At 32.6% G+C, this 23073-nt stretch overlaps 1 protein-coding gene across 4 annotated transcripts in view; it reads right to left on the bottom strand.

The window, feature by feature from the left end:
• The window catches only part of DYNC2H1 (dynein cytoplasmic 2 heavy chain 1), a 374133-nt gene that overhangs the window by 282516 nt on the left and 68544 nt on the right, over positions 1 to 23073 (bottom strand). For 3 of the 4 annotated variants that reach the window (XM_063784470.1, XM_063784471.1, XM_063784473.1), the window contains exons 38-50: positions 22615 to 22879; positions 21202 to 21409; positions 18556 to 18685; positions 15393 to 15548; positions 13944 to 14203; positions 12851 to 13097; positions 11788 to 11939; positions 10620 to 10764; positions 8815 to 8917; positions 8174 to 8341; positions 2375 to 2505; positions 963 to 1211; positions 330 to 438 (exon numbers count right to left, since the gene is read on the bottom strand). In XM_063784470.1, coding sequence (XP_063640540.1) covers positions 330 to 438; positions 963 to 1211; positions 2375 to 2505; positions 8174 to 8341; positions 8815 to 8917; positions 10620 to 10764; positions 11788 to 11939; positions 12851 to 13097; positions 13944 to 14203; positions 15393 to 15548; positions 18556 to 18685; positions 21202 to 21409; positions 22615 to 22879 — 2323 coding nt within the window. The remainder of the gene's footprint in view (positions 1 to 329; positions 439 to 962; positions 1212 to 2374; positions 2506 to 8173; positions 8342 to 8814; positions 8918 to 10619; positions 10765 to 11787; positions 11940 to 12850; positions 13098 to 13943; positions 14204 to 15392; positions 15549 to 18555; positions 18686 to 21201; positions 21410 to 22614; positions 22880 to 23073) is intronic. The other variant, XM_063784472.1, reaches the window with a different exon arrangement.

The raw sequence follows: 23073 nt of genomic DNA, 5'->3' as shown, positions 1-23073 counted from the left end.
AGTATGGCACAGCTTTTAATAAGTCCTAGATGATAATTTTCCCAAAGGTTATAACAGATAATAACCCAGCAAAAGTATATGTAAAAGTCAATTTTTCTGAATATTCACCAATACTCAATATTAACAATTTTTATATGTCTTAAATTATTGGTTTTATAAAAATGGAGTCTCTCAATTCTCCTGCCATGAGCATGTTTAACACCATGTCTCCTAAGTAAGAACTATGCCAAAAGTTCTCCAAAACAAATAAATTTTGCACAAGATAATTTTACTTGGATAATTTTTATGCCATTATTTTTATTTTCTTCGAAAAGAAACTGTTCACTTGCCTGAAGACAAAAGGCTATTGATCATCTCCAAAAATGTAGGATGTACAAACTGGTAATCCTCAAGAAGTAAAACTACCTGTTGTGCTTCAATTCCTGCAAGTTGCAGCACCTGCAAAATCAGAAAATATTTTTTAGTGCCCTTTAAGTATTTTTGGTACAGTTAAAAATTAACATTTTGTATTTGTATGTAAAGTATGCCAGTATCATGTGTTTATTTATTCATTTATTTCCATTTTAATAATTAAAAATCAAACTTTAGCCACATAATTTGGAAAGTAAATCCAACCCCTAAGTAAATACTAATTATTTTACAGCTAGGCCATTAAAATTAAAACAAGTAGATCATTTTTATCTCTACCCATATATTTCCTATGTAAATTCCATCCTTCTGTTTACCATTCATGTCTGTCTAACATCCCATGACCTGGAGTATCTGCTTCCGAGAAATTCTAATAGTATTCTCTTTCCTGTCTATAGATAAAAATGTAATTTTCTAATAATCATGGAAAAAATAATCTAAATTAAAATAAAGACTACATTGTATAACAGAGAACTAAAGGTCTTTAAAGATGTTTAGAGTAATAACCAATGTAATTTAAAACCAAATAAAGCAAAAGAGAGTGGGCAACTCACATGTTTGAGATCATTTTTGAACTGCTTCAGTTCATATCCTCTGGAAATCTTTGGAGAAAACAGGACCGCTCCATGCATGTGACTGACTAAAGAAGTGATGGTCCGACGACCTACACCACTGCGTCCTGCTAATAGAAGTGAACCTCCAGGGAAACTCAGCACTCTATCTATCCTAGATATATACTCCAAGACTTCATGGAAAAGTAAAATGTCTAAATTCTGGTTATCTCGTCCATAATGAATAAGACCCTTTTAAAAAAATCAGAATATTTTATAATTAATATAAGCCATAATTACATAATAAAAATGTTACTTACCTAGGTTAAAATATTATATTTTTGATACATTCAAGAAAAAAAGTAAAGTGACTACATATCATCTCACACTCAATATTTTACATGTCCGGTCATCCTGGATAAATATATTGGCATTCTCTAAGGAAAAACTCATGTCAAACAAGTTCAAGGGTCCGTGAAAATCAGTTACTTTTGGTCACTGCTACACTAATAAAAAGCAGCATGAGATAGCAGGTTAATTATAAAACTTTAAAATTGCTCAAATTTTATTAGTTGTTATGAATCAGTGTGCATAGACCATGAAAAAAATCCCCAAACTCTAGAAACCTAGTGCCTAAAAAATGTTTTGTGAATGTTTGTTCTTTCGCATTGCTTGGGAATGAATCAAAAGCTAACACAGGTACCATGCTCTGCCAGGGACTACCTGATGGAGTGCAGGAAGGGAGAAAGAAAATTAGACTTTACATACTTAACAACTTTCAACGCTTCAAAACTTTGCAACATCCATTCCAGGTGAATCAGTTTACCAGACCATGAAAAAATGTTTCCTGACATAAAATCCACACTAACATTCAATATAAATATTAATTTTTAAAGCAATCATTTGCAATACCGTTTCTTCTTCTTGATTATAACTAAACTTTAAAAGAGAAAGAAACTCTCTAGGATAGCGCTACTCAAAGTTTCAGCGGACCAGCAGCATCAACATCATCTGGGAGCCTGTTAGACATCTGGACTACCTGGGTCACCTAATGAATCTGACACTTAAGAGGATGAGACCCAGGAATCTGCATATTTTCTAATCTCTACATGACTCTAATGCTCTCTAAAGTTTGACAACCACTGCTTCAGAGTAATTTCCTGATTAATATTAAACCTCATTAATATTTCCAACATACCTTTGCCCAAAATGTGTCTTAGCAATTTTACACATATCTATGTAAGTATAGGTGCATCTCGTTACATCTGCCACAATGGACTAAACTCCAAAAGATAAGAGCCAGCTTTGCCTATTCTACAATCTATCATATTCATGCCCTCTAAATCTTTACAATAAATATTTTTAAAAGACTATAATGACCAAATCCCAGTTCCAATTACTGATTCATATTATACCTTTTTAATAACATCCTTGAGATCAGTAGAGTTTAGTTTTCCAAGTGGTTTTCCATGTGGAGGTAATGGTTGTCCTGGGGCTGCCCTTGCTCCTGAATTATGCCGAGCTCCCCATGTAACATAGAAACTATCTGTGGAAATAAATGATATTTTTGTTTTATATGCATTACTCGTAATGAGAGTTCAACAAATACATTGCTTACTAAACAATTTTTAAGTTAATAATCCAAATAAGATCATCTCCAGAAAGGCAAAGGCAAAATACTTTAAAGTGTACATTGTAAGGTCAATAAAATCAGGTGAAATACAATGACTGAGCCAGGCAAGGTGGCCCACGCCTATAATACCAGCACTTTTGGAGGCCAAGGCAGGAGGATTACTTCAGCCCAGGAGGTCAAGGCCAGCTTAGGCAACATAGCAAGTCCATCTCTAAAAAAAATTTAAAAATTAGCCAGGTGTGGTGGCATGCACCTGTGGTCCTAGCTACTTGCGAAGCTAAGGCAAGAGGATCACTTGAGCCCAGGAGTTTAAGGCTGCCGTGAGCCATGATTGCACCACTGCACTCCAGCCTGGACAAGAGAGTGAGATCTATCTCAAAAAAATAAATAAATAGAAAAGAAATACAAAGACCTTCAATTGCAATATCAAACTCTACCTGAAAAGTGACTGATGGCACCACTAGTCTATATTCTGCCCCCTCCCTTCTTTCTCCTGAAATGAACTGGATTCCTTCTACTTTTCTCCTACTACTCCCCACTGTCTATTCTCAGTTTGTCCCATTTTCCTTCTTCTTCAGAATCTCCATAAAATTTGTAAGTTAAAAGTAGTTCGCATAAAATTAGCAAATAAAACAATCTCAAAACTCTCCTTGAGAAAGGACATGGATGTATTAACACCAAAAACAGCCCTAATGTTTAAAAAAAAACCTGACCAAATTTTAATTAGAAAACAAAAATCCCCCAAACTTCCCTTAAATCTACCTATAGCAATGTTCCTGTTACCATACAAGGAAAGTCTATTCACCATTCTATTGAACTTTTTCCTTCCCAACTCTTCTGGGAGACTGTTCCACCAAGCATCCTTGTCACATGCTCAGTTCTACACTCCCCTAAAATAACAACCTTACCTTCCCTAGACCCAAGTTACGTCATGTTCTCCCTACTTTCACCATCACATTTTTTACATTATTTTCTATCTGTACAGGCTACTATACTAAAACTCTTATTTGGGAACAATAATACAGTCATAATCTCCAAATCTAAATCTTCTTTGCAATCATTATCGCAACATGACCTTTGTGCATCTCTTCTTTTGCACTTGCATCTCTATAACCCTACTTATCACACCACAACTACCAGTCCTTTTCAGTTTTCTGCTTTATCCCTTATATACTGACATTCCCTGGGGTCCAATTTCAGCCTTCTAGTCTTTTAATTCCAAAATTCTCTCCGAATCATTTAATCTTTTTTTGTCAGTTAAATTATCAACAATTTATATACCAAAAACTCACCTACTACTTATCTTTAGGCAAAACTCCTATGTTCTGGGCTAGTCCTGTATTTCCAATTGCTTAACACACATATAATTCATGCATTCATTGGCTCAATACTTACCTATTGAGCACCTGTGTTTAAACAAGGTACTTTCTGCCTGAGATAAGTATTGAGTAAGACAAACATGATTCCTACCCTCATAAATGATCAACTCTATGTAGACTTCCAAAAGACATGAAGAAAGATTGCAAACATTCAAAGCACATGTACAAAACTGAACTATTATCCTCACATCTCATCATTTCTCACTTGGACTATTGCAGTAGGCTCTTACCTTGTATCCCTGCTATAAGTTTCTGCCTCCTCAAGTACATCCTCACTACTACTAGCATAACACATACAAAAACAAAACCTGATTGTGCCACACCACTGCAATGTCACATATAGCTTTCCACTTCCTAAAACAAAACAAAACACCAAACTCCTAATGATGGCCCTCTATAATCTGGCTTCACTGATTGCTTGAATCTTCTAACTCTCTCTGCACTATATACTCTAGTTTTCTCAAGCCTCTGTTTCTTTGCACATTGTTTTTCCCTTGTCTGGAATATCCTTCGCTTACTATATTCATCCTTCAAAACACAGTTTGAGCACTTACAATGGTTTTAACAAATTTAAAACTTAGGTATAAGTTAGGTATAAATCTAACATAACATGTATAATACTTGAATGCTAAAAACTACACAACACTAATGAAATAAAGCAAAGACCTAAATAAATAGAGGGATTAGATAAATGGAGAAAATGGGCAGACTCAACAGAGAAAAGATGTCAATTCTCCCCAAACCCATATACTGATTTAAGCAATTCCTATCAGAATCTCAGCAACATTGTTTATGGATTCAGAAACGATTATTCTAAAATCTATATGAAAAGACAAAGAAGCAGAAATAGCTAAAACAATTTTGAGAAAGAAGTCTAAAGTAGGCAGAATCAGTCTAAACCAATTTCACAACTTACATAGTAGCTAATCAAGACAGTGTGGTACTGGCAGAAGGACAGATACATACATCAATGGAGAACCCAGAAATCGAACCATGTTACCAATTTTTGACAAAGCTGCAAAAGCAATTCAGGCAGAAAGATAGCCTTTTCAACAAACGATGCTGGAGTAAATAAACATCCATAGGCAGAAAAATAAACCTTGACCTAAGTCTCATTCACTACACAGAAATTGACTCACAATGGACCACTGACTCAAATGTAAAACATAAAACTATAAACTTTTAAGGAAAATATAGGAGAAAATCTTCAGGATCTACAACTAGACAGACTCCTTAAACTCGACATCAACAGATCCTTATGATGAAAAATGATAGGTTAGGCTTCACAAAATTATATAAAAACTTTTTATCTGTGAAAGACCCTGTTAAGGGGATGAAGAGACAAGCCTACTGAGAGGGAGAATATATTTGCAAACCATATATCCAACAAAGGATTGGTATCTCTAATATACACATATTCTCAAAACTCAACAGTAACAAACCAATTGCTGGCTGCAGTGGCTCATGCCTGTAATCCCAGCACTTTGGGAGGCTGAGGCAGGTGGATCATTTCAGGTCAGGAGTTCAAAACCAGCCTACCCAACATGATGAAACCGCGTCTCTACTAAAAATACAAAAATTAGCTGGGCGAGGTGGTGCACGCCTGTAATCCCAGCTACTCGGGAGGCTGAGGCAGAAGAATCGCTTGAGCCCAGGAGGTAGAGGTTGCAGTAAGCAGAGATTACACCACTGCACTCCAGCCTGGGAAACAGAGTGAGACTACGTCTCAAATTTAAAAAAAAAAATCTGATTAGAAAATGGATAAAAGAAATGAAGACATTCCACCAAAGAGGACATACAGACAGCAAATATTACATAAAAAGATGTTCAAGTTCACTAGCCCTTAGCAAAATGCAAATTAAAGCCACAATGACATATCTATATACACTTACATGAATGGCTAAAATACAAAATAGTAACAACACCAAATGCTGACAATGATGAGGAACAATACCGCTATAAAAAACAGCCTGTTAGTTGCTTAAAAAAGTAAGCATGCAAGCATCACACAACCCTGCAATTGCATTCCTGAGCATTTATTACAGAAAACAAAAATGTATGTTCACACAAAAACCTGTACAAGAGTATTCATAGCAGCTTCATTCCTAACAGCCAAAAACTGAAAACAACCCAGATGTCTTTCAGTAGATAAAGGGTTAAAAAAAAGAGTGGTATATTCATATGATGGAATAAAAAGCAATAAAAAGAAACGAGCTATCGAAACAAAACAATCGGCATGTATCTCCAGAGAAACAGGTTGAGTCAAGATAACTTTCTTGAAATGACAAAATTAAAGAAACAACAGATTAGTAGTTTCCAGGAGATGGGAGAGAAGTGAGTATGGCTACAAAAGGGTAACATTATAGATCCTGTGGTGCTATAACTGCTATAACATTTGTGGCATCTAACCACACTAGCAATAGTTATCATTGTAAGCAAAGATTTTTATATCTGTTTCTGTCATTAGATTACAATCTTCTTAAGGACAAGAATGTATCTAGTTTATTTTTATGTCTCCAAGATTAAATTTTTCTTAATAAGCTTATCTTTCAATATGTGAAAATCCTATATGCCTAGATCTAACATATGTCAAAACTGTATTTTTAAAAAAGAAAATCTGGCTGGGTGTGGTGGCTTACAGCTAATCCCAGCACCTTGGGAGGCCAAGGCGGGCAGATCACCTGAGTTCAGGAGTTTGAGACCAGCCTGACCAACATGGAGAAGCCCCGTCTCTACTAAAAAAAAAATACAAAATTAGTCGGGCGTGGTGGCACATGCCTGTAATACCAGCTACTCGGGAGGCTGAGGCAGGAAAATCAGTTAAACCCGGGAGGCGGAGGTTGCGGTGGGCCGAGATTGCACCTTTGCGCTCCAGCCTGGGCAACAAGAATGAAACCTGTCTCAAAATAAAAAAAAAAAGAAAAAGAAAAAAGAAAAGAAAAAGAAAACCTTTCACTGAAGAGAAAAATAACAAAAAAAGACATATTTTATTTATTGAGTCTTAGACAGGAGACTGTGAAAGATACCAAACTCTTCAGAGGATTCAGACACCCAATTAGGTGCCAATACTGTCTTATGCCCAAAGGATATGCCACTCTTTGCAAAAAGAGACACTACTGACTCAATTTTCAGACTGAGAAAGATAGCACCATTTAAGAACCTAAGCTTCTCCACACTAAGCCATGCAAGCTACAGGTCATAATGACATAAACTCTCACTCCAAGTCAAGCAAACTCTGAACTATTAATATGATCAGGCTTCTCTCAGCATTTCATCCTTCTTGAAGTTTCTCTTGAACCCATTTCCTGATTCAAAAACTCAGGAGCACCTAGAAAATTCTTTCTGTCAATCTAAACATCTTTCCCACCCTCGAAGTTCCCTTTAGGATAGGTACTCATGGATCTCAGACCAATATCAAATCTAGAAATGTACAATATACTAAATGTATATGTTGGTGCAGAAGTAATTGTGGTTTTGCCATTAAAAGTAATTGTATAAAATGTATTTATTATATAAAATATTTTTGAAGCCTAGCTTTATCCTCTGAAAAAATAAGCACCTTTTGTGGCCTGACAGCAGTTTTATTAGGAAATATTTCCATATTGCAATCTTCTTTTAATGAAAGGCCCTCTCACAAGGATGACTTTCATATTACATACATTACTCCCACAATAGTTTTCAAAATGCAAATTGGTTATTAAGCAGTAATAGTTGCAAATGCAACACAGCACCTTTGACTGGTGTTATGCTTTCTTTACAATAACAATAGATGAAGATGGTAACAAGCATATGTAAGTTCTATGCTAATGACATTATAGGTAGTGACAGGAATAAGAATAGCCATTGCTCTTAGGCAAAAGGTCATGACAATCAAATATGAATTTTCCCAATGATCTTCATGTTTTATATACATGTAACTGTTTTTCAAAAAAAAACTTTTATTAAAATAATCTTGCATTGCCAATGTAAAACAGTATGGCCTGAACTTTTTTCTAAGAAAAAAATAATTGCCATTATATTTTGATTGAAACATGATTACTGAAATCCAGCAAAAAAGACTGAGCTGTACCTTATGGAAAAATAATATTAAAATTATTCAAAGTTTTTATTTGTTTAGACCTATAAAATCATGCTCTGGGTAAGAAAAATATTTCTGAAATCCTTGTAATAGTTATGTATTTGCATAAGCTCTATTACATTACCTGACATATTGTCTAATATGTCTGAGCCCCAATCTCCTTGAAACACTGATGTTAAAATGATGTCAAATAAATGAAGTTCCTTTGCACCAACAATTTTGTCACGAAATAAGCGCCGTGCTTCATATGCTACAATTTCTAACACATAATCTAGTGGATGGTTTGAGGATCCTAGAAAAGGCAAAATTTTATTTAATTGTAATATAATGATTTTTAAATAATATGTTTAACATAAAATTAGAAAGAAATAGCAGGTGTCTACATACCATAATTTTGGCATCAGATAAATGGAAGAAAGGAAAAAAAGTTAAAATTCATTTTGTTAATAAGTTGGTACGTTTGTGATTACTTAAAGATGACATTAAATACTATCATCTCTAGTTGTTCAACAAAAATAATTTCAGAAAGTATACTAAATACGCTTTGCCTCAAATATAATGATTTCATTTTTCCCAAAAGGAAGTTTTAATAGGGACAATCATACACAGTTTGGAAGAAGAAATATAATAATTTTAATAAAAATATTTCTATTTAATAATATAACTTGTGATATAATACTCATTTAACTTATCTATTACAAATACAATCTAGAGAATAAATGTGCACACACACACACACACAAGATACACACTAGCAAAACTCACCTCCTTCTAAATCATATCTAAATAAGCCAAGAACCCATTGGGTAAGAATGCAAGGAGTAAAGAAATAGTGACTATAATCATCAACTGTAAATTTGGCTCGCACCTGAAAAAGAAAATACAGTAAACAATCTTTCTACTGCCTTAAATAATAATCATGTTATAAATTTTTCAGTATCCTTAGACTCAGAGGAATACCAATTTCTACCTGTAGATGGAACTGGATTTCAATATAATTGACTTCATTATCTTTATACTATATTTTATGCACTTAAAAACATTCTGGTCGGGCGCAGTTGCTCATGCCTATAATCCCAGCACTTTCAGAGGCTGAGTGGGGGCAGATCACGAGGTCAGCAGTTCAAGACCAGCCTGGCCAATATGGCAAAACCCCGTCTCTACAAAAAATATAAAAATTGGCTGGGCATGGTGGCACATGCTTGTAGTCCCAGCTACTTGGGAGGCTAAGGCAGAAGAATCACTTGAACCAAGGAGGCAGAGGTTGCAGTGAGCTGAGATCGTGCCACTGCACTACAACCTGGGTGACAAAGCGAGACTCCATCTCAAAAAAAAAAAAAAGAAAAAGAAAAAAATATATATATACTTATATTCTAAGAAGGGTTCATAGGCTTCAACAGATGGCCAAAAAAAAAAAAAAAAAAAAAGGCTAAAAAGCCCTGCTGAACAGAAGAATTCAATAAAAACAAACCTAACCTTTAAATATGATGGTTGCAATCCCAAGGTACTCACAGGTCTAGGTAAGACCCATTTTTTAATGCTGGGAACCATTAAAACAATTTATGTTCAAGAAGTCACTGAACAAATCAAAGTATCTCTCTTCAACATACAACCAACCGGTAAAATGCCTGTCCCTTCCTCTCTATGGACAGAGCCATTACTCTTATTCTGATCTTGATTGCTTAACATCTTTATTTTTTTAAAAAAAGGAATTTCTTGCTTTTAAACTTACCTATCCCCACTTCGACTCCAATATTATAAAAAGCATCTTCCACAAACATGTCTATAACTTGTACACGCTATTCCCTTTATCTAAGAAGACATTCTTTCACCTCCAGCAACTTGGGGAATTTCTATTAATTTTTCAAAACTCAGATCAAACTTTACCTCCTCCTTAACAACTACCATATACAACAAAGTTATTTACTCCTCCTCTGTGCTATCTCTGTAAGTTAGACATACTGTTATTGCTACATTTATTACACTGCATTAATAGTTTATTTATATGACTCAGCCCCTCATTAGACTGTGAACATTCAGTGAAAATAAACTAAGTCATCTTTACATCCCTAGGACTACTACTGGCAAGAAAAGGTGCTCAACAAATGTTTTGTGCATCCTCAATGCCTACTTTCAAGTATCTTCCCCATTTTATCTAGGAAGAATACTTTAGACATTTCCTCACAGTCAGGAAGAAAGAAAGAAACATCAAAGACTTCTTGCAGGTTTGAAGCCTGGAAGATACAAACTGATAGAAGTCAGGAAAAAGATCGTTTTGGGAAAGAAGATAAACTCAATTCTAAATATGCAAAATTTGAGCTGACAGCAGAATAACCATCTACCACAAATGCATTCATTCAACAAATATCGAGTGCCTATTAGAAACTGTGCCATGGATACAACAGTGAATAAGGCACACACAGCACCTGTCTTCACAGTTACTCTCTACTAGAAAAGTCTAATAAACAGGAAAGTAAAGCCTGGGTGTCAACACAGAGGTCAGAATTAAAAGTAGACCTTTAGAAATGATACTAATAGACATGAAAGCTACAATTTAGATGCATATCTACCTGTTCATACACTTGTACCATAGATCCTGCTAAAAGATAAATTTTTGATGAAGAACCCCAAATAGAATGATTCTTCAGATTTTTATGTAGAACTGGTTCCAAATATGCTCCATAAATCGTTTGTAACTGCTCTCTTTCTGGGTAACTAAAAAAAATGGCATATAAGAAGAAAGCTGAAATAAATCAGTATTCCAAATTAATATTTCAATGTTAAGTTACAACAGTGGTTTTGAAACTGTGCTGCTCTAAGACCTACATATCTCCAAAGCTTACCCAGGGGGCTAAGACTAGGCTCATCGCCCCGATCCATTCTCATTTCAACCAAATTCGATCCCGAAATATCTATTGTCAAATACCAGAAGGTGTTAGAGAACCCCAAGAAATTATGTTAAAACATATCACTGATCTTCAGAAAAGACCAAAAGGAAAATTTTACTTTTGAAAAGCATTTTTGAGTTACATAAGGTCTGTACACAGGGCAGTAATCCACCTCAGAACTATAAAAGTAAAACTAATACAACAAATAAAATCAACCCCTTTCTCCCAAACCAAAATGTATTTCAATATGGTTTAACTGGCAGCAGGAATATTTCTAGAAAAAAAAAAGGTTAATTGATGGAGTACAATTAGCACAAAAGTATACAAATAAGGTTTTGTAATATTCAATATTTGTAATGTAATATAATGTATATTAAATATAAACAGAGGAGATATTGCCATAGTCTCTGTAATTATGGCCCATGGAGATGATTAGCATTGATGCCACCAGCCATTAAAATGACCCTAATTCTCCCTTGTTCAGATTGAAATTCTCTTTTTGTTATCTTCATAAATTTGATGGTATTTTTGTTTCATGAACTGCATAAAACATTTAAATCTAAAATCCACCATTCAGACTCCTGAGATTGACATTTTGGAACACAGACTACACAAAACAGTTTCGTTTTATTTCCTGTTAAACATATCATAAATAAGATGCTTTGATTAAAGCTTTTATCATCCTAAATTATTGCCTATATTTTGAGAAGGGTAGGAAAAAATATCAGAGGTTAAGTTTGACCATTTTTATATTCTAAATTTTAAAGTATTATCATAAATACTTTAAATAAAATTCATTTATATATGATATCTTCCCAAATTAAAAAATCTGAAACACAAAGATACATACTCTATAGAACAAAGACGAACGATGGACGTAAATCTGGTAGTAAGTTTATGCCTTCCCAGTCTTCCTCCAGCTGACATAGAAGCCACAATTTGAATATTTTCTAGACCAACCCATTCCAAATTTTCATCATAAAATCCTTGATATGTCAATATCTATTTGAAAATAAATATATTTTAAACGTTTTTTATCTAAGATTTCCTAATCATGATAAAGGATATTTTTGCCTAAGTTTCAATTATTTCTAAATGCAATCATCATCTATCTAACTCAAGAATTTTAAATTAAAAGGTATCTTAAATTATTATATCACTGAAAAATAATACTGTTCAAATCTCTGTGTTCTATGAATGTTAGCTAAATTATCCTACTGTTTAAAATGCTTTTCTCTCTAATAAACACTAAAATGCAATGATATTATAAATTGAGTACAATTAGCCTAGAAAATGAAAGTATCAGGAAAAATATGAGAAAAATATTTTTGTTTTTTTCTGTAAATATTTTATCATATTCTGCAGTTACATAATAAGCCTAAATTTGGACCTATACCGTAATAAACTCTAAGAATTTATAGCTTCTAATGTGATGTAAATAACATAAAGAAAAAATATATTCCACACTGATTCAGGATATGTGATCTCAAATCCTTATACAGGCAAAAATGGAGAATAATGGGTTAAAGCAGCCAGAAAAAAAACATGACCAAGTCTAACTGCTGTGAGAAGAATGCATACTTTAAAACATAAAGCAAAAATTTCTCCACCTCCACCACCATGTCCAGCTTTTGTTTTCCTCCTTGTTTTACGAATAAAGGACAAGTAATAGATGTAGAGTGAAGGCTGTTTCTATTCTCCCTGTCATGTATTATCCTGACGTAATACTAACTTCTAAAGAAAGGAAAATCATAGAAGAACTGGAACAAGACTGAAGTGTTTCAGGAGTTTAATTTCCATGACAAATGCTAGATACAACTGGCTCCAAATGAAGAATGAATATTTTCTAAGAAAAGTTAATGAAATTAAATTGTTTCCAATTAGATTAAAACACTTCAAGCGATATGACTTACCTGTTGTAGGAACGCTACCAAAGTACTGGTCCCCCATTTATCAAGTTTAGGTAGGTTGATATCTTTTAAATACAGAACAAGTCTTTCACAGTCTTTTGGTCTGTATACACGACCAGTATTAGTACTGATTACCATGCAAGTCTGGCTCAGTTTCTGCAGGAGATGTCGAGAAGTGGTTTGTGCACTACAATGAACTGTAGCAATTTGAGTGGACCGGAGTTGTGAAAATGCGTACCTGAGCAGCATCCTACGAAAAATGCATGACATCTGACTTTGATAAAAATGCAATCAACAAAATACATTTTATACTCAATAAGAAATTTCTATCTCATAAATATTTCAGTTTCTAAAATGTATATGATGATAGGAAAAATGGTAAATACAGATATGGCTTCCATAACTATCAAAGCAACTTTCTAACTTTCAGACTAGAAAAACATAAATTCATGTTTTAAGGCATTGTGAGGACTGTTTTCAGCCAAAAAAATCAAAGTTCTCAGAATTAATCTAGTTTGATAATGTACATGTTAAATATACCAACCCTGTTTCCCCACAGTTGAAGGATTTTAGGATTTTAAGTTCCATGAGTTTAAAAAAATTGCTATGATTTTATACAATTTTTAAAATTACTACTCCCCTACTAGAAATATGAAAATAATAAACCATGATTCCTATATTTCAGGAGACTATGCTCCATATGAACTAAAACTAGGCTGAATTCCACTGAATTAAAAGCTACTTTTAAATAGAGATCTAACTTCAAATTTTAAAGTTTATAACTAAAGCAAATGCTGTGTGAGTATATATAAGGCATTCTTTTTTTTTTTTTTTTTTGCTGTATTATATGGATGGATAATTTTTAAGAGTATCTTCTCAGATTGCTGTCTTTCCAGTAGAAATCACACAACCTGGCAAAGAAAAGGACACACTATTCCCCATAGTTCTTATTTTTATAAGTAATGAAAATAAAATGAATCTTCCATGAAAATGTAAATGCTACTTTAACCAAAAGAAACATAACAAAAGCCATTAAATCAATTAGGGGTGGCAGGAATAAATCCACAACATATACCTTTGCCAATATTTTTCTTACCCTTTGCCACATCCTTCTGGTCCTACCAGAATAAAGGGCTGTTTAGTATCAGAACTTAACCATGGTTTGAAATAATCTAGACCTCGTTGCATGTCAGGAGTCTGAATGACTGGAAGAGTTAAGCCGTTACTGAAATCATCAGCAGTCAAGTTTTCTGGCTTCTTAAGCACATATGTTGCTAATCGACCCCTAGTAGAGTCATAGTAGGTATCCATAGGTTTGTGAAAGTCTGGAGGAGATTCTCGTGCCCAATGAAAAACCTTAAGAGGAAAAAATTGTGATAAGTTTTCACATACTCCAGAGTGTGTGACATTTTAAAATTCTTCCAAGTAAATATCCCAAAAGTAAATCATCTTAGTTCCAAGAAAACTTTACATAAACTAAACCTATTTTATCATTAACGTAACATTTTATCTCAAATATTTTTCTCTAAATGATCATTTATGCAAGTAAATTAAAGTATATATAGGAGATAATGACATAGTGGATATTTATTTATACACTAAGGTATAAATATATTCCATTTTAATGGAGTTCTTATTAACATTAAATCACAAAGTGCAGAATGCAGAAATCCTAAAGCCCTTCATTTCTACCATATCCTGGTACTGTCCATCACAGTGTCACTACCACTGCTCTCCACCTGTTATTCTTCTTTTTAATACTGAAAACTGTTATCTATGCAGATATAAAGCAGAGTTAGCCCTTAATACTATTCTTCAATACATTTATTCGGAACTTTGACAAGAGAGCATGTGCTTAAAAGCAGCATATAGTATGTCACTGAGTGGTAACAATGAGAAGCATCTGGCAACAGAGGCAACAGGACAGCCATGGAAAGGGAGACGGAATAGAGAAAGCAGTAAATGACACTATCAAAGAAGCAGCAAAATGAGAAAAAAAGCTGTTAATGTTAGAGCCAACCCAAAGGAATAAATGTCCAATAATTTCAGTAGAGGTCAATTGGAAAAAAAATCACTTATTATTTAGAATTCAGCTTTATAAACAACTTGACTGTAATACAACTTTAACATATATTAAAGAAAATATTTATTAATAATTAATTCATCCTAATATTCCCAATTCCTAAAACTGCTCTAGTTAAAAGGATGATAAAAACTAAACTATTCTAAGATTTTTAAATGAATGAAATAATTATTAATGTAGACAAGTAGGTTCAAAAATGTCTAACTTAAAAAAGATATGGTCCAAACTTTAACTTATAAAACATTATTTTATAAAATGTTAATAATATTATCAAACATCATAAAATAACTCAAAGGAGAAAATATATATACACATACATAAATACATTATTACTCAATTGAATACATAATTTCAAATTTTAAAAGTTCCATATCTTACAGTAACAAATCATTGTATTTTGGCAGTTAAGAGTTAATGAAAAGTTAAAGTTTTGACTAAATATAGGCTATAAATATGCATTACCTCTTTGGTAAATTCCAAACGTGACTTCATATTCAGATTTCCACCAAGTCCCCTTATGAGATTAATAATGAATTCGTCATGATCTCTGCAACCATGTAGATGTGACAAACCATTCATCACAGTCCCAACCAAACTTGTTTCTACCACATAGTCATTCTGTTGATTAAAATCCGTGATACAAACAGACAAAAGGCAAGTATTAACCAGTAAACATAGAACCATACAGACTGATGTTCACATACCTTTTCAAGAACCATTTTTAAACTCACTCCTCTATTCAAACTGTAGAAAGTTTAGATTTCATTCAATTTTTATATATACTTTGAAAATAAAAAGTAATCATGAAAGTACAATCATATATTTCTAGCTTTCAGTGCTACAGTCCTCAAATAGATACAGTTTATTTACTTCCTAAACCTGAAGAATATAAAAGAAAAGGTAAGTTAGTGAGCATTGTTCCAAAAAGAATACATGTTCATTTCCTCTTGCTGATAAAAAGAAAACAAGAGGCAAGAGCTAGATTGATGGCACTAGAAAAGAAACGTCAGAAAAAGCAGGCATAAATGACAAACCACGTGGAGCTTTCTCTGAAAGAATTTTTAAATGAAACTTCTGGACTTCAGTGCTGTGTAGATGCTTTGATCTGTAAGCCTCCCTGGGGTCCCTGGTAAGTGCCAGAGAGTTAAAGAAAAAATGGCTCTCAGTCTTTCTATAAATATTTACTGAGAACCAATCATGCATTAGGATCTGTATGTGGTGCCAGGTTTGTTTTTGCTTTGTTTTGTTAAAAGCTGGAATAAACAGGGTCCCTGTCTTCATGGAGCTCAAGCATCGCAGAGGAAATGGTTAACAAATTGTGGTAAGAGCTACAGCAGTACAGAATGTTGTGGGAAACAGTAACTCAGATTGAGGGCTCACGGCTTCTTTAAAAAAAAGGTGACATTTAAGCTAAGACTGAAGGATGAGATCTATCTGCTTATGCAGAGAATATAGCACATGCAAAGAAAAACTTCGCACTGTTAAGGAATTAAAAGAAGTTATGCCTAAGTAAGCAAGGAAACAGTGTTTTAAGTTAGAGAAATAGGCAAGGGCCAGAGTGCAGAATTTATCAGACATGGTAAGGAATACAATCCTTATTTTCCTTGTCTTTAACATGTTTTTTATAATAGAGTAAAATTACCCAGTTTACATTTTAAAAACATCGCTGTGCTTAAAAAAATTAATATTTTTGTGAGAAAGAAGAAATAGGAGGAAGAGCAGGAAGAAAGGAGAAGAAAGAAAGAAATCTAGATAGACTCATACTGAGAGTTCCAGATTTTAAAGGTGAGATAAAGGAAACGTACATATTTTCTTCTATATTTTCTTATTTGCTGAATTCATACAAGAAAGCAAAGATTTATCCCATAGGCTGAGGAAGAGAAAAAAGAAGAAAGCAAAGTTCTAGTTATAAATACAATTTCAGCATTTGACTAGAGAATTCATTGTGGTATACCTCAGAACCTGTGCATGGTGAAAAAAATACAGGATAAAAAGAAAAGAACCCTTAACACATTAAATAAAACAAACAAACAAACAGCGGTGTGACCTCAAAACATAAACCATTTTTTTTCCTAACTGAATCTTTGGTATTCACTCTATTGTTTAATAATCTTATCCTGTCGTCATTTCTACAGTCACAAACCCCTATATATACATAAATATATTCCATCTAATATCATACTCCTATTATAACATTCACACATCTATGAGCAGATTACCTCAAAGTATCTGCATTGGAAAGCCTTGTTAGGCTCTGAATGTTTTGTACTAATGAAATAACATATCTACTGAAAAGGTGTCACAATGTAGGCATCAGGTATGTAATTAAGCACAATACTATCATCCATTTGCTATCACTTAATATCATACTTGGTTCTGGGGACACAACGAAGAGTGTGATAAGCTTGGTCCTTGCCTTCAAGGTGCTTATAGTTTAATGTAAACAGACAATTATAACATAGTTGGTAGATGCTGTATGTTGCTACAGAAGCACAAAGGAGGAGACAGCTCAGTCAGTCTAGGAGCTAATGGGAGTGTTCCCTTTCCTAGGCCTCCAGGAAAACCTACCTCACTTGCATCGCTATCCTCACAAATCCCTATTCCTCCATTTTTCATTCTTACAAAGTCAGAAAAGAAAAAGTTTGAGAAAACGAAAACAAATCTTCATTTCTCTATATCTTGTTCAATCCTAAAGTGTTGACCTCTAAATCAAGTTCAGATTCACAATCAGATACTTTCAAAAAACTCACTGCTATTTATATCCTCTATTTTGTATATGTTTTCATTTTTCATAAAAGCAATGGCATAAACATGTAGAATATCTGAACACCCTCCACGGTCTTCTTTGCATGCTAAACTTTTTTCACATTTCAAATCCAAAATCAAATGTGATCTCCTTTTAAACCTCTTCTAAATGACAGCAATATTCTCTTCATCCTGCTAAATTGTGGTTATCTGTTTGCATGTCATTTTTCTCCATTAGATAAACCCTTCTCAAGGAAAGGAATTATCTTGTTAATCTTCACCTCTCAAAGTCTCTCTTGTATTTTGCTTCACGTATATTAGATATTCAATGTTTTTGTTAAATATAAACACGTTTTCATTATTGCAAATAACTCACCATCCCTTTTCTAGTTTAGTGCTAACTTCATATTGTTTTTAACCTTATATATATCATATATATGTGATTATATATATAGGTATTTATTGGTATATATAGGTGTGTATATATAGGTGTATATATAGGTATATAAATACCTATATATTATATATTATATATACATATGTCATATATATAGGTATTTACTGGCAGTAAAAAGTGGCAGCAAGATGGTTTTTGCTAGTAAAAATTAGAAAGACATTCTAGTAATCAAGATTGTTAGGTAAGCAGTGTAAAGTATTATGAATGAAAGAAGTAAAATGTTTTAAGATTAACAAAATAAAAAGTTATGCTAAGAGATATAACAGTTATGCTAAGAGATACAGAGGAGTAGCAGTGACAAAATCCACCTCTCACCTCACACCCACATTCCAGCAGAGTTCTACCACAAGGCACTTAAAATAAGCATCACTCTTAATCATACTTCTCACCTCGATTAATTATGAAATATTATGGTTAATTTACCTGCTTTAGAACCCATTGTAAAGCCTTTTCAAAATAATCTCCCATCCAATTTTCAAGATTATTTCTATATTCAGCAGGCTGATTCCTCAACCAAGATTTTATCAGAGAATTAAGATCTGTCTCTTCATCACTGAAAGTTTAGACAAATAAAAAATTACTTAGGAAGAAATTATCAATTTACATTAAAATAAATTTCTTCTCCAATAAACATTATTCTACGCACATATTTTGTCTGCTAGCATACAAAAGGTGGCTTTAGTTACTTTACTATGAGTATGTGTGAATAATACAATTACATCTGTGTGTGTGTATACATACACATAATATATACAAACACACATGCATATAGGTATATATACATATATATGTCATTTTCTACAAGACAAATAAATTTCATCTATTTTATTATAAATATAAACTAAACGAGAATTATATATCTACACAACCTACTCTACATAGGCTCTACATAGCCTAAAGTGGTCTCAACCATTCCTACTCAGAGTGGTCTGTTAGAAATGTAAAACCCCAAATCCCTCTCCAGACATACTAAAGCAAAAATCTTCATTTTAATAAGATCCTTGATGATTCAAATGCACATTAAAGTTTAAAATGCACTGATCTAAATTGTAATACAGATCTTTATAAACATTTTTTCTCTATCCTATAAAAATCCAACTACCTAAATTCCCATGCCACTATTAAAATTTAAAGATCTTCCTAAAGCAAACTATAATTCCTTTAGCAAAGTACATAATTATCTGGGTAAAATTCAATTATTTCACCAAAATCCAATTGGTGAAATAATAGAGATTCACATCTTATTCAAAATTATACCTTATATAATTATAAAAAACTATAGTAAAAATAATTCATATTATTTTAGAATTGACAAGACCTCACGATTTTTGTCATTTTTTCCTATCTTCCACTATTGTTTCATAGCAAATTAATAAATGACACTGATGCCTTGAATCTCTGCTCTCACATTTTCTATCCAGTCTAATATGAAAAAAATTGAAATATCAAAGAGGTTAATAATTAAATAACATTAGATTAGCCCAAAGTAGGCCAACCAAAGATGCTAAGCTCCTTCAGAATAAAGAGTTTCTTACCAATGGTATTTTCTCAATGTCTATGAGACTACATGTCTTGGTTTATCCAATACAACACTGCTTCATACCAGTTGTCCCAGCATCATTAATAATAACATTTATTTCAGTATTAAAAGGTCCACATTTGGCCTATTACATAGCAAGTGCTCAAAAAATATCTGCTAAAGGAATAAATGAAACCTAAAACTAAGATATAAGCTGAACACATAGCAACAAAAAAAGTTAATATGTATTTGTATTTTACATGAAATCATATACATTCATTATGCCTTTCACAAACAATACCTGATTCACCAACAATTTTCACCTCCTCTAAAGCAATGTCTTATTTTCTGCTAAATATGAATAGTATTCTACTTACTGCTTAGTTCACTTATATTCCACTTGTATAAATTTGCCTCCTCTATGTGAAAGTATTTTCCAAAAAGATAAGCTCTCTACAAACAGTTTTACTCCTTTCTAGCTCTCTCTCTCCTCAGGTGCGTAATTTAATACCATATATATAATATTTAACAAGTACTTTAAAATTTAACTAAAAACTTACCTTTATTCTATTTTTCTCACAAGATTATAACACAATTAATAAATATGATAAATTGTGTGTGAATGCTGCTATGAAAGCGGTAAACCCAAAATTATATTATCTTTTAATAATACCTCAAAATATCAATTGAAGTTTCTGGCTAATTTAAAGTAAATGTTTCCTACAATACTGTCAAAAAAGTAAACAACTAAATAATTTCAAAACATGATTTGAATCAACTTTATTACATTGTCATATGTCATACAACACATACAATGACTTTAAATGGTCCTAAAAAAAATAAAATGCTACAGGATGATAAATAAAAATTGGAAAAGTAAAATAAAAGTTTCTTACTTATGCCAAAATATTACTAATTTTCAAAAATGAAATTGGTGCAAATGTCCATGCTCTGGTATGTGACTATTTTACATGATATCTAAAATTGGTTTATTATTCACTTTCAGTCTTTAAGCCTCTTCCAAATATACTGAAGAAGAAAAAAAATATTAAGTAAAGAGGTGTTCAATTTGTAAAATGAAAAGACTGGGTCATAGGACCTAATAAACCTGAATTAGCCCTAAAATTCTGTGAATCTAAAATTAAATAGATTTAATTAATTAAATTCTATAATTAAAATATTGCTACTCAGCTTTAAATTATTAGCTCATAATATTAGCTCATATTAGCTCATAATTAATATGTTCACTTCTCTGAAATCAGTCACAATATTTCAACAAAATAATAAAGAGACCAAATTTTCTTGCTGTTTCATTGAAACAAAAATAATAATTATTTCATAATTGTGATACAACTAAAACTGCTAAAATAATTCAATTTTTTAATAAAACAGGAACTCTCTGAATTAATTAAAACCTAACAAAAAAGAAGTTAATCATAAATGGGAAAAATATGTATTCATGATTCACACTACACTTATTTTACTTAATATGAAACCAGGACAGTAAAAGAATATTCTAATATAATGTATATAAATAATCTATGGCTTACCTAAGAAAGATCATTCCCATTCTAGATATTGTGGCTGGTGATGCACAACTTAAATCATGAGTTTCAAATACAAAGTTAACATTTGGGCCAAACTGAATCCTTTCTCCACTGGGCATAGTCAGCAGTCGATTATCATCCAGAACAGAATTCAGAGATTCTATCCATTCAGGGTCAATATCACCATCACAGATTATCCATGAGCTGACATCTATTTTCAAATCAAAACAGTGGAGATAAAATAAAAATATATGCAGTGATAATAATTAAAAATAAGGACTAAAACAATTCTTAATTTTCATATGAATTTGTACTACAAATATGCTGGAGAACCCATGCGCAATCCTGGCTCAGCTGGCCAAAGACTCAGATATATATCATGTAATAATACTTTATCTATAAACATACAAAATAGGCAATTCCACTAAAAAAAATGCAAGGCTTAGGTATTTTTATTCCCACAAGATATTCTTCAGATTTTTGTCCTCTACTATGTTATGAGAATGTACGAAAACTTGCTCTGTTGTATATCTTTTAGAAAATACAGAAAATCCAATTTCCAGTTCCCTGCATGAGAAATAAAAAATTCACCACTGTCAAATTTTCTTGACATATAAAAAGGTGACCTCAAAGGGGGAAATATAGTGACCAATTGTGTACATAGTCTTTCCAGGATAAAACCTTTTTTATCCATCTTTCCTAAAATGGGAGTGGTTAATACTGTACTTGGACCTTTGAAACAATTCAAAGAGGAAAATTTCACTGATAAAAGTGTTAGAAATACATGAAGGTAATAACTGGCCTTTACTTAATGTGGTATTATATAGAAAAAGAAAAGACTACATTGAAAATCCCTTCCAATGCTTTCACTTACTGCCTTAGAAAAATAATTATTAATTAAATTATAACCTGGCAAAAAGTAGGGAGTCTCCTCTGATTCCAGCCAAAAATTCTCTTAAAAAACCAAGTCAACAAATTTAGACCAGGAAATCCGCAGTTTTACCACTTAAATTTTCAAAAGTATTCAAAATACTTTATTCAAACTAATGAGTTAATACTGTTCATACACACCAATTTTAACCCCAAACAAAAATCTGTCATCTTGTTTATTTCTGAGGCAGTATAATATCAACTCAGCAAAGATTTTATATTCCTTCAGTAAATTAATCTAGTTGTGAATTACAATTCACCCAACTTACTCTAAGTTTCTATTATATTAAAAATAGTTACAGAGTTTAACTGAAAATGATAGCATGTCTTGGCCCCCTCCAAAGTAAAATATCAAATGTACTTCATTTTAACTTAATTATGACTTTATGGTCATATAGAAGTCTTGACAAAGACAGCATTATAGACAAATTATATCATTATCTAAGAATTACTAAGTAAAGCAAAGAAGTATACATAGAGACTAACCTTGAGGTTCCCGAACCACTTGACGAGCACTATTTGTCAAAACACCATCAGACCATTCTCTTGTGTCCATGTCAATATGGCCTAATAATTGATATCGAGGCATAGCTTTGGGATTCATAGTATATTGTTTCACTACTTTGCCAGTTTTACAAAGCGCAGCCCTTAACATTCTCCAAAGCGTTGATTTTCCAGCACCACTTGGACCAACAATAACAACTCCCATCCTCTGGCATAACTGTTCATACAATTCTAAAGCCTTTTTGATCTAGTAGGAAAGAAATACGTTCATATATTATTTATAATATTCAATCATACTTAGTTCTGCTTTTTTTCTACAACACTTGTTCCAATGTGTAAATTAAGCCTTTGATTTCTTCAGTGGAAGATATTGCCTAAAATGTAATAGAATACCTAAATAAATCTGAACATATTTACAATATAATCTTTAAATACTTCAAT

This window comes from Pan troglodytes, chromosome 9 (assembly GCF_028858775.2).
Source record: "Pan troglodytes isolate AG18354 chromosome 9, NHGRI_mPanTro3-v2.0_pri, whole genome shotgun sequence".
Lineage (NCBI taxonomy): Eukaryota > Metazoa > Chordata > Mammalia > Primates > Hominidae > Pan > Pan troglodytes.
The sequence above is the reverse complement of the archived record's forward strand: the minus strand, read 5'-3'. Positions and strand labels throughout refer to the sequence as shown.